Genomic DNA, 12761 nt, shown 5'->3' on the forward strand with positions numbered 1-12761 from the left:
CAAAGACCTAAGCATAAACCTGAAACAATAAACTGCATAGAAGAAAACATAGATACTAAACTTATGGACCTTGGGTTGAAAGACAATTTTATGAATTTGACTCCAAAGGCAAGGGAAGTAAAAGCTAAAGTAAATGAATGGGACTACATCAAACTTAAAAGCTTCTGCACAGCAAAAGAAACCATCGACAAAATGAAGAGACTACCAACTGAATGGGAGAAGATTTCTGCAAACTGCGCCTCCGATAAGGGGCTAATATCCAAAACATGCAACTAACTCATACAACTCAAGAACAAAAAACCAAACAATCCAATTGAAAAAAACGAGCATAGGACTTGAAGAGACCTTTCTCCAAATAGGAGATACAAATGGCCAAGACATGAAAAAATGCTCAACATCACTAATCATCAGAGAAATGCAAATAAAAACCACAATGAGATATCACCTCACCCCAATTAGAATTGCTATCATCAACAAGACAATAGTAACAAGTGTTGGAGAGGCTGTGGAGAAAAAGGAACCCTCATACACTGTTGGTGGAAATGCAGACTGGTGCAGCCGCTATGGAAGGCAGTGTGGAGTTTCCTCAAAAAATTACGAATAGAATTACCATATGACCCAGCAATCCCTCTCCTGGGTATCTACCCCAAAAACCTGAAAACATTCATCCATAAAGACATGTGTGCTCCAATGTTCATTGCAGCTTTATTTATGGTGGCCAAGGCATGGAAAAAAACAAAATATCCTTCGATAGATGAATGGATAAAGAAGTTGTGCTATATATACACAGTGGAATACTATTCAGTGGTAAGAAATGATGAAGTAGTACCATTTGGACAACATGGATGGATCTTGAGATTATAATGCTAAGCGAATTAAGTCAGAGAGAACACGTGGAGAACCATATGATTTCACTGATATGTGGTATATAAAACTGAAAACAGGAAAAGAACAAGAAAAACAAATGAAGGAACAAAAACTCATAGACATAGAGAATAATTTAGGGGTTTCCAGAGGGTAAGGCGGGGCTCTAGAAGAGGGTAAACAGAGTCTAAAATATATGGTGATGGAAAGAGAACTGACTCTGGGTGGTGAACAGACAATGTGATATATAATGTATTACAGAATTGTACACTTGAAATCTATATAACTTTACTAACAATTGTCACCCCAATAAACTTTAATTTAAAAAAATAAAAAAGAAACCTGTGATCACCAAGGGAGACTTGGGCACACAGGAATAGGGGCCTATGATACCATGTGATGGTCACCGTACATACTTTTAACATGAAGCATTTGTAGCAAGGGAGTGAGAGAAGCAGCTATAGTGACAGCTTATCAAAATAATCTTTTGATCAATAAGTCAACAGTATTTACCGAGCTCCCATTTACAAGGCAGAATGGAAGGTAACACACTGATAAAATGCCAAATATCGTTTATATTTTTGCACATTTCATTACTTTAACAATCAAGTCAATAAATGAGGCAGTTACTGACCTACACTAAACCATTACTGAAGTAATGAATATGCCTTTTAGCAAGTGGATTAAGGTTGTGGGGAGACTAGAGGAACCTGTTGATTGGAATTAAGGCACTTCTGTCAAGGTTAACAATGAAGCGATCCTACAGCACTTTTATTTTTTGCAAACCACTTTCACGTTTATTATTCTCCCAGTTACAACTCCAAAAGCTATAAGGTAGGCAGCTAATTTTTTATTTAACTGATGAGGACACTAAGGCTCAGAAAGCTTTATTGACTTGCCCAAGGTTACACAACACTCCTCAGTTGCTGGGATAGGAACTGAGAACCCAGGCTTCCTGCTTCCCCACCCAGAGTCCTACCACTGAGCCTCAATGCCAGGAGCAATACAAGGGCTTGGAAGTTGGGGACAAAGCCCCGTGTTTAGAGCACTCGCACTTTTCACACCTGGCCCTGAACTTGTTGCCAGCGTGGCTTCTGTGGGAGGCGGGTGGGTGGCTCATCGCGGTTTGGGGTTGGGCGGTAATGGCAGGCTCCCCTCCTCTGCGGGAATCAGGTGGTTACTTACTCATATTGCCCGTTCCTCTGGGCTAGGGTCAGGACGCAGGGCTCCCGGAGAGGACCCTTCATCTCCATACCCTCGACAGTATGCGAGCGCAAGTCAAGGGTCTGTGGGAGGTTGTCGCCCCTCTGAGGGCCCTCGGTGGTGCCCTGGGTATCGTCTCCCGCGCCAGTCCCTTCCCCCGCTCGGCTCGGCCTCTGTTCTTGACCGCAACCCCCAGCCCGCCAGCCTCCGCCGCGTCCCGCAGTTCCCCCGACACCCACCCCCGCCCTCCGAGGCCTTCCCTCCCCCATCTCTCGGGCGGATACAGCAAGGGGCTGGGCTCCGACTGGGAGCGGTGGCTCCATCCGGGCGGCCTCCAGGCTCAGCTGGGCTGCGGACTGCGGGCGGATCCGACGACACGGCCTGCCGCGTCCTCCCACACGCGACTCGGCTGCGCGTCTTTTTAGGGAAGGCTCCGGACCGCGCGCGGGGAGCCGGGAGCCGGGCGTTGAGAGCCTGACCCGAGAGAGAGCGGCGTCTCGCGCCCCCGCCAGTTTTCCAGGCCGCCGCAGAGTCTGCCCCCTGCGGCCAAACTCCGGAACTGCAGCTACAGACCCGACGGACCGGGGGCATCTCCACCACGTCCAGCAAGGAATATGTTTTAAATGCTGCCCGTGACACCAAAACTGTTCTGGGGATTTGAAGATTGCCAGAGAAACAAAACATAGTCATACCTATAAGGGTCTCAAAAGTGTTGGGCTAATAGGACCCACATCATCCATTCAAAAAATTCCTTATTACGGTTATAATGTACTGGTTATTCTATCTCCCCTGCCCCTGTGCTCTTCTTCCTTCCACTTCCTAAATCGGAAAAATCTCCAAAGCTCAGACTTTTGCGCCCCTTCCGAGTCACCTCTATGCAGGCAACGACCAAAAATACATCCCTGGCCCTGATCACTTGCCTAATATACCCCATTGTTAGCACAACACTGAATGACAAAAATAACTCATCATTTCACACAGCCACCCCAGGCTTGAAACTTCAAAGCCATATGATTTTTTCCTCTCTCCTAATTTCTCTGCATCCAATCATTCAATAAACCTTGTTAATATTTTCTTTGGAATTACTTTTAGATTTCTTGTTTTCTCTCTATTTCCACTAGCATTATTTTATTGTAAGCCCTTGTGATACCTCCTTGGACTATTTCATTCTGTTGACAGTTATAAGAATATTCTAAGAATCCCAGAGGAATGCTTCATTTTTATTATTAATTTGCTCAAGAATCTACGATTGACTATATATCAAGACTGATTTTAAACCTATAGTAATTAACACAGTGTGGTATGGAGGTAGAGAGACCAATGGAACTTAATACAGAGCCTCCAAACAGATCCACACATATAGGAAGTTAATATGCAGCATACATGTCAACTTTCAAAGCAGTAGGGGACAATGGATTATCCACTAAATAGTGTTGGGCCTATTGATCATCCATATGGAAAATTGTAAAATTAGATCCCTACCTCACACCATAGAGGGGAAAAATCAATTCTGGGTGGATCAAACATTTAAATATGAGACGCAAATCTTTACAACTTTCAGAAGAAAATAGAAGAACATCTTTATGACCTTGGACTAGGGACTGTGAATAATTACTTAAGATACTAAAAAGCACAAACAATAAGGGAATTGATTAATACATTTAACTACACTACACTTTACTTAAAGACAACATATACAAGTTAAAAGAAAAGCCATAGACTGGGAGAAAATACTTTAAATGCATGTAACTGACAAAGGATAGCCTGTGAGGTTCTATACTTCTAGCTGTCATCACCTTTTTGACTTCCTCTTCTACCACTCTTTCCAACTCACTCTGCTTAGTTACTGCTCCTTGCTATCCCTAGGACATGCCAGAAACACTCTTGCCTCAGGGCCTTTGCACTGGCTGTTCACCTTTACCTTCTTCATATCTTTGCTCAAATGTCACTTTCTCAGCGAGGCCTTCCTAGACAACTTTATTTAAAATTGCAGTTCAATAGTCTCTTTCCCCATTCCCATACACACATGCTCCCTATTTATCTTCCCTGTTTATTTTTCTCCAGAGGATTTATTACTATCCATTATTCTATTATATTAATTTTGGTTATTGTTTACATCCCCTCCCTAGAATGTAAGTTCCATGAGGGCAGGGATTTTTGTCTGTTTTGTTCATTGGTTCATTCCTAGTGTCTAGAACCCTTCTTGGAACAAAGTAGATGCTAGAAAAATATTGATTGAATGAATGAATTAGCATCCAGAATGTATAAGAACCCCTATAAATGAGAAAAAAGAAACAAAACTAGTAGAAAATTTACAAAATATGTGAATAAGCAACCCATACTTAAAGAAACCCAAATGATCAATAAAGACATGAAAGGATGCTTCACTTCATTACTATTCAGTGAAATAGAAAATTAAAAACATGAGATACCATTTTACAACCATTGGTTTGGCAAAAATTGAAATTCAGACAACACCAAATGTTGATGATGTAGAACAGATAGAACACTGGTTACTGTGAGAAGAGGTGTAAATGGGTAGAATTGCTATGAAGAGGAATTTGACATCATATAATATAATTGTACATGTAATACCTTTCAACCTAGAAATTCCAAATCTAGCAATAAACCTGGGCAAAATTCTACACTTTGGGCACAAGGAGACATGTAAAAAACTGTTCACTGCAGCATTATTTGTAATCTCAAAAAATGGAATCAAATTCAACATCCATCAGTAGGTGGATAAATAAATCATATGAATAAATAAATGAATAAATAAATAAATCATAGTATTCATGAAGTTGAATACTATTTTGAAATTAAAATGAATAGCTCAAACTATATGTATTAACAGTGTTCATTGTCAAAAACATAATGTTGAGCATGAAGAGAAAATTTCAGAATATTAATATGTACGGTTTACCATCTACATAAAGTCTGAAAACATTATATGTTGCTTATCGCTACATAGACATAATAGTAAAAGTATATAAAAGAAGAAAGTGCATGATAATCACCAAATACAAAACAGGGAGAAGATTTAGACAGGAGAGGGGCACACAGGGAATATCAACTATATCTGTAATATATATACATATGTATATATTTTAAACACAATCTGAAAGTTGATGTTGCAGAGTTTGATAGAACTGGGTGGTAGATACATATATTGGTTATGTTATTTCATGTTCTTTCCTGCATTTTAAATTGCTTTCAATCAATGAAAATGAAAAACAAAGAAATAATATGCAGGTGAGGGTTAGTAGTGTCAAATGTTGAAAAAGGGACAAGGAAAATGAGGACTGAGAGATTTTCTTCAGGAGTTCACTGGAGACCATGAAATAAGTGGTTTCAATGTGTGGTGAAGGTAGAAACAAGGTGACAGGATTGAGAAGGGACTGTATCGTGAAGAAATGGAGAGAAGAGACCATGTATTTGAAGAGGCTTGGAAATAAAAAGGAGAAAAATGAAATTTTAATTAAGTTAGTTAGAAGGGTCAAACAGAAATAGTTGACACAACCTGAAGCCACTTTAAAGCAAAGGGGAAGGAGCCAGCGAAGAGGGGGGCATTTAAGATACAAACAGAGAAAAGCAGGAAGGTTGCAAGAAAAATCCCTTGGTAATTAGGGAAGGACAAGGATCCAAGGTACAGATGGAAGCATCAACCTTAGAGAAGAGGGTAACTTCCTCCTCCAAGTCTCCAGTATCTCCAGCACCTAAAATAGTGCCTTCTATATAGTGGGGTACTCAAATGTTTGTTGTAAAGAATAAGAAGTTGTGAAGACATGGAGGTGAGGACGTTGAAAACTGTGATCTCTCACAGAGGAGATGATGATTTTCTCCAAAAAAAGTAATAAGTGGATATTATAATAGTAATAACAACAACAATAATACCTGATCCTGGTGGCTATGCTGAAGACTCACGTGACAGATACTCTTCTCAGGGCCTTTCATTTAATTCTCACTAAATCGCTGTAAATTATTAATATTGTTTCCATTTTAAAGATGAGAAAACTGAGACTCAGAGACATTTGGCAACTTGACCATTAACTAGTAAGTGGCAGAAACTGACATTTGTCTGAATCCAAAGCCTTAGCTTTTTAACCAACATATTATGTTGTTCATTCAGTATTAATAGTAGTAAGTGTTTATTTAGAACATTCTATACGCCAGGTACTCTGGTAACTTGTCTACCTGAATGATTACATTTAATCTGATGAAATTAAAGTTGAGAGTAGAGGGTTTGCGAACTTGAATACGATGGAGAAGGAGGGAACAGGCACGGTTGGAGAGTGACAGTGAATGCAGAAAAGGTAAAGTGTTTTAGAGCAACGGAGAGCACAATTAGAGGCAGATGGCATGAATTTCTATAATGGTTCAAAGGAACACATGCCTATAACTTTCTTTGGCAACGCTTTAAGATGGAAAGCAAGAGTAGGGAAAACATGCCAAGAAGGTGCATGAGGCTTGGGAGTTAGTATAGCAGGCACAGCAGGAGGCCATGGGGTGAGGGAGCCTAAAGTGGTGTTTGGGATGCATTGAAGTAGCTAGCGGAGGAGTCAAAGTTAGGTGAAGATATTAATCTCCTCAGCCTAAGGCCAGTAGAGGGGACAAAGGCAACTGGACAAATATAATCATTTCCCTAGGCATCATTCTGTGGCAAATTGTTGTATCTCCTTTTGGGGGATCATTTTGAGGACTACGCTTACTTATGTGCTTCTGTATGTGTGAAGTCATTTCTGTAAGTTGGCTAAATCATTTTTTTTAAATCCACAACCACCTTCTGACTTACCTGTGGTTGTTCATGATACCACTGTTTAACTAGTCACCCAAGTTAGAAACTTCAGGTTTATCCATGAACCTTGCTTCTCCTTCACATATATCACATAACTCAAATTTTGTTAATTTTATGGTAAATTCCTTACTGTATATCTCTGATCATTCTCACTTATCATCATTAGATAGCATTTTTCCTAACCGAGTAAAGGTCTTGTGCCTTATACTTGTATTTACATATAAGAAATATCCATTGCAATAAAAACCACAATGAGATACCACCTCACTCCAGTCAAAATGGCTCTCATCAATAAATCAACAAACAACAAATGCTGACGCGGATGTGGAGAAAAGGGAACGCTAGTGCACTGTTGGTGGGATTGCAGATTAGTGCAGCCACTATGAAAAACAGTATGGAGGTATCTCAGGAATCTGAAAATGGAACTACCCTATGATCCAGTAATTCCACTCCTAGGCATCTATCCGGAGAAATCCAAAACTCCAATTCAAAAATCAGTATGCACTCCTATATTTATTGCAGCACTCTACACAATAGCCAAGATATGGAAACAACCGAAATGCCCATCGGTAGATGACTGGATTAAGAAGCTGTGGTACGTTTACACAATGGAGTATTACGCAGCCATAAAGAAGAAAGAAATCTTATCATTTGCAACAACATGGATGGATCTAGAGAACATTATGCTAAGTGAAATAAGTCAGAAAGAGAAAGACAAGTACCATATGATCTCACTTATATGCGGAATCTAAAGAAAAGAATATGTGAGTGAACTAATCAGAAACAGTTTTGGGGACACAAAGAAAAAACCGAGAGTTGTTAGATGGGTGTGTGTGAGGGGTTGGGGATAAGGGGAAAGGTGAAGGGATTAGGAAGCAGCTGGTAACCACAAGATGGCCTCAGGGTTTTTTGAAAATTAATTTGGGGAACGTATTCAATAATGTTGTAAAGATTTTGTTGGGTATCTGATGGACATGCGTCCTATTTGGGAGACCACCTCAGGGATACTGTGGATGCCTGATCATGGCATTGTACACCAGAAGCTAAACATTAATGAATGCCAACTATAATTTTATATATATAATCTGATGGCTCAGTGTGAGGTCAGAGGGATAGTGGGTGGGGGGAGGGGGGTTCACAGTGTGAGGGATATAAATGATGAACGTCTAAGTATTACTTTGTCTTGTACACCTGAAACTAATAAATTAAAAAAAAAATCCATTGCAAAGAGCTAAATGGTCACTGAACAAAATTCAAATAAAGGAAACTCTAGCTTTAAGAAAATATGAGTCTCACCACCTTTGCCACCACACACACACACACACACACACACACACACACACACACACACAGAGGCACATGATTAAATGGGTGCTCAGTGCCTGTCTTTTATCCATTAGAGAACTATAACTAAATCCTTAGGATTTATGGGCTTTTTAGAGACAAAATAAAAATTGAGATCTTAAAAAGAAACTATAAAATGCTAAAAGGAAATGGAACACTCAAAATAATAACAATTTATTAAATGGTTACAAAATATAACATAACAAGTTCATTAATTATTAAATTTGTATTTATTAAAAATAGCCATTGTCTTTGAGAAAATTTTTGGGTTGGATATTCTTACTTCCCAAGAATTTTCAAGTATGTATTACAATTATAGGGAAATCATAGCCAGTACAAATTAAATTAGTTATACACAATTTGAAGAGCAAAATTATAAAAGTCCTTTCAAAAATTTATAGCAAAAATATAAATATTTAATGCAGGATTCAGATGCATTTTAATATGCTTAATATGATGCTGGCTGAAGCCTTCACGAGTAAGAGGGCTTAGGGCCTGCAAAGGCAACAACAGGCCTGTTTAACGTAGATGAGGCTGGGGAAGAAGACTCGCACAGGTGAGTCAGCAGCTAGAGGCTGGCTTCAAGGCAGGCAGGGCAGAGGCATACATGGTTCATTGATTTTTAAGTCACCACTAGTTGAAAAACCTCACTTTTCATATACAAAAGTCCAACATACATATTGCTTCCCATACAGAGCAACACGAAGAAGAGCTCATTTTCATTTACGTATTTCCGTTTATACTTTCATTCTATATAGAATTTGGGGTGAGAAAGGCTCATTAGATGGTGATAGGTACAACGGGCAGGAGAAGATGACCTCCTTTGGAACACCAGGCCCTGCAGATCCTCCTTCTCCCCCTAAGTCTTACCTTCCCTTTGCTACTTTATTTCTGTCCTGGCTAGTTTCTTAATTCCCTTTGCCCTATTTCATTCTCCTAGGCTAGGCTCTCCTGTCTGCTTAGTGAATCCCATAGCCAGGTCTGGCATTGCCCAGGCCTACTTTCCTCTTTGCCTCAGAAACTGGAGATAACGTATGAACTGAAAGAACACGGAGTTAGCTTGGCATTTAAGGCTCCAAGGAGTATGTCTTGAACACATTTTTCCAGAGTGACCTCCCAACACCACTCTTCACAAATTTCATGCTCTACCCAGCATTTCCCTTAGGAATTCAACACATGCGGTGGTTAGTGGCAATCAGAAAGGTGTCCTCATGACTCAGGTACTCCATTGATCCATCCAGCTAGTACTGCTAACTTGCCATTTTGGTCTTAACCTTTATAGAGTGTTAATTTTTTAAAACTGGTCATGAGTTGTTTAATGTATATCTACAAAGAATCAAAGAGATGCTGATGTTGAAATATAGGCCATAAAATGATAAAAATTCTACAAATTCTCAAGATGATACTTATCAGACCCATAAGCTGCATTTATCTGACAAAAATTCTTACATATCATGTAAAAATTTCTCCAGTACACTGAAAACCCTAAAAGAGAAAATAGAGTTATGGCTAAATTTAACCAGTTTTTCGCTTATTGAGAATAAAAATTATCCATATCTGCCAAGTAAAACCATCTCTCTAATCTCATAATTTAGAAACAAAACACAAAAATTATTAAAGTAAGCAAATTGGTATTTTTTTAAAGCACAAAATTCAAGGATTCCAATCAGGTCTTGAAAACAGTTTTTCTCTTTGTGACATTTAATCTATCTACACTGATGGATCCAGTGGGACAATCCGTGGTTAGCTGAGTTCCCTTCTACTCTCAACCCTGTAACCCTTCTCAAGGCAGGCAGTGACACGAGGCTGGTCTCACCTCCACTGCAGGTGTCACAAAGAATGGGCAGAACATACTCTTGGTTTTTAGGTTATTATTTACTGTCTCAGTCCAACGGTGTAAGAGAAAGATTTAGGGAAGAATGCTTGCTGTTAGGTTACTCTTCCCATCCCTCCACCCTAATAGATAAGAGTCTCAGAACTGAGAAGGGGGCACAAAGAGAACCTAGAAGCTGGGGTCTTGTGGTCATGACAAGGAGGAAGCAGTACTGAATGGCAGTAGGGACCGTTAAAGGCCTGATGAGGAGTTCGCCACCTTAATGGATGGCAGCAGAAAGGGATGACAGGATGGCTGTACATCTCAGTGAAGGCCAGTGCAGAACATAGTAAAAGTCCAAGAAGTGGACACCTCCTCCCCAACACTGCTATTTCAGTCTTACAAAAACTATGGAGTTCAAAATCAACACGAGGGTCATGAAAGAAGGAGAGGGTGACCCTAAATCTGATTGAGTTTAATCATGAAATCAAACACACACACACACACACACCCGACATTGAATTGACTAAGTTTATGGGCACGAGTCTAGACTGTTTTCTGCTCTCAGAAAGAATGGTGCCTTTAGAAAGAAACTGAACCCTGCTATAGGCAGTGTAAGCTCCAGAACCTTTCTGTCTTGCTAGGATGGCTGTATTCCTAGTACCTGCCATCTAACATAGTAGTTATTCAGTAGGTATCTGTGGAACGTATGACTAACTATTCCTTACAGAAAATAATGTATTTAGATAATAATGATTTAGAATTTTCCTGTATGATTTAGAATTTTCCTGAGGATGTTAAGCATCAAAATAAGTTGCGGGAGGGGGGAGGAGACGTTGGGAGATGCTGCTTTAATCAATTTGACTATTTGATTTCTGATTTCTTGATCACATGCTCCTTATTCTTACTTCCATCTCGTTAATGCTGTCTTTTCCCCAAACCTCCTCTACCAACTGTGCTGGCTGGAATCTTCTCTATTCTTCAATGCTCACCTCAAATGGTCCGTCCTCTGTGAAGCATTTCTCTTTCACTTCTCAGCTGGAAAAGAACACTCTCTCTTCTGAACAACAGTGTCTCTGTGTACCTCTTATAGAACTTCTTGGAACTTTTCAAGGTCTGTTTTGTATCACATTGTTACAGAATGAATAAGCACATGATGAGCTCTGATCATTCTTATCTTCGCTCCCCCCCATCTTCTCAGCGAGTTATAGTTACACTTTTTAAAGTAAATGTTTATAAAACATTTATTTATATTTCCCTACAGTATGCCTATATTTCCCTTCTTTTAATGTGCAGTATACACACACACACACACACACACACACAGTTTAACAAATGATTGTTAATGCCTATGTAACCTTCATCCAGGTCACAAAATTGAACATTGTTAGCTTTTTGGAAAACACCCCCAAACTAGGCACCTCTCTCTGACCATCCCTTATTCTCCCACCCAGAATTAAACCAGGGCTGGTATTGAGCCAGCATACGCTGATGATATATAAAAGCTTCTGTCTCTTTGGACTGGTCAAGAATTGAGTCACACTGATTGTTAACCTTTATTGAAGATCATCCCTTAGGCCATAACCATAATCTTGACTTATGTGATAATTATTTATTTGCTTTTCTTTATAGTCTTATCACTTTGAATGCAACCATAAATACTAATACTGTTGCCTGTTTTTGAACTTTATATGAATGGCACCACACAGTATGCATTCTTTTATATCTTGCTTATTTCACTCAGTATTACGGTATGTCATGCATGTAGTCATATATAGCTGCCATATTCATTGATGTGTAATAATCTATCATATGAATATATCACAGTTTATTCATTCTCCTGTTGATGGACATTTGGGTGACTTCCTGTATTAGGCTATTATAAACAAAAGCTGCTATGAACATTTTTATGCATATCTTTTGGTGCATATATGAATGATTTTCTCTGGGGTACATTATCCTAGTGGAATTACTGGGTCAAAGGTGTTGCAGGTTGGGCTCTCCAGAAGCAAAAGCTGAGATGGAGTGTTGACTACAAAATGTTTATCAGAGACCCAAACTCATGAAGGGAAGGCAGAGGAAGTACAATTGTCCAGAGGGAGAGGATGATCTGCGATACACGTCTGATAAAGCTTGGGCCAGCTTGACATGAAGCTGGAGCAAGTAATGCCTATCAGTGCGTTATGTGTCAGGCCTCTCTCATTTCAACTCCTGCCTTGCTCGTTCACTTTAGGAACAACATGACCTTGAGCAAAGCAACTCTGTGCAGCTAAGGCAAACTCTCAAGGAGCTGGCAGCTGGAGGCTATCTATTGATGGCATTCCCCGTATTTACACAAAATGGCCTTCCTTAAAGGAGAATCTGGGTGGCACATCTGCGTTTCTCTACCACAATAAGACACATATGTTTTTAACTCTAGTAAATAATGCCAAACTGGTTTCCGTAGTGGTGGTACAATTTATACTCTCACGTGTACTATGTGAGAGTACTCATTGCTTCCCACCCTCACCAATGCTTGGTATTGTTAATCTTTAAAAAAAATTTTGGCCATTCTAGTGGATGTGGAGCAGTAGCTCACTATGGCTTTAATTTGCAGTTCCCTATTGACTATCAAGGTTAAACACCTTCTCATGTGTTTATTGCTTTATGTCTTCCCCCCTACACACACTTGTGTACGTTTTCTTTCTCAGATAATGAGTCTCTTTCAGGTGGCGTTCAGCAAATAGTCTGATGCCCATTTCT

The 12761-nt window shown here is 39.6% G+C and overlaps 1 protein-coding gene across 2 annotated transcripts in view; it reads right to left on the minus strand.

The window, feature by feature from the left end:
• OCRL (OCRL inositol polyphosphate-5-phosphatase) overlaps positions 1-2545 on the minus strand; it is a 68629-nt gene extending 66084 nt beyond the window's left edge. Inside the window, exons 1-2 of one of the 2 annotated variants that reach the window (XM_081041956.1) lie at positions 2352-2545; positions 2050-2120 (exon numbers count right to left, since the gene is read on the minus strand). In XM_081041956.1, the coding sequence (XP_080898082.1) occupies positions 2050-2120; positions 2352-2390 (110 nt within the window). In that variant the 5' untranslated portion in view covers positions 2391-2545. The remainder of the gene's footprint in view (positions 1-2049; positions 2121-2351) is intronic. The other variant, XM_081041955.1, reaches the window with a different exon arrangement.
• Positions 2546-12761: the final 10216 nt, after the last annotated feature.

Source organism: Rhinolophus hipposideros (genome assembly GCF_964194185.1).
Source record: "Rhinolophus hipposideros genome assembly, chromosome: X".
Classification (NCBI taxonomy): domain Eukaryota; kingdom Metazoa; phylum Chordata; class Mammalia; order Chiroptera; family Rhinolophidae; genus Rhinolophus; species Rhinolophus hipposideros.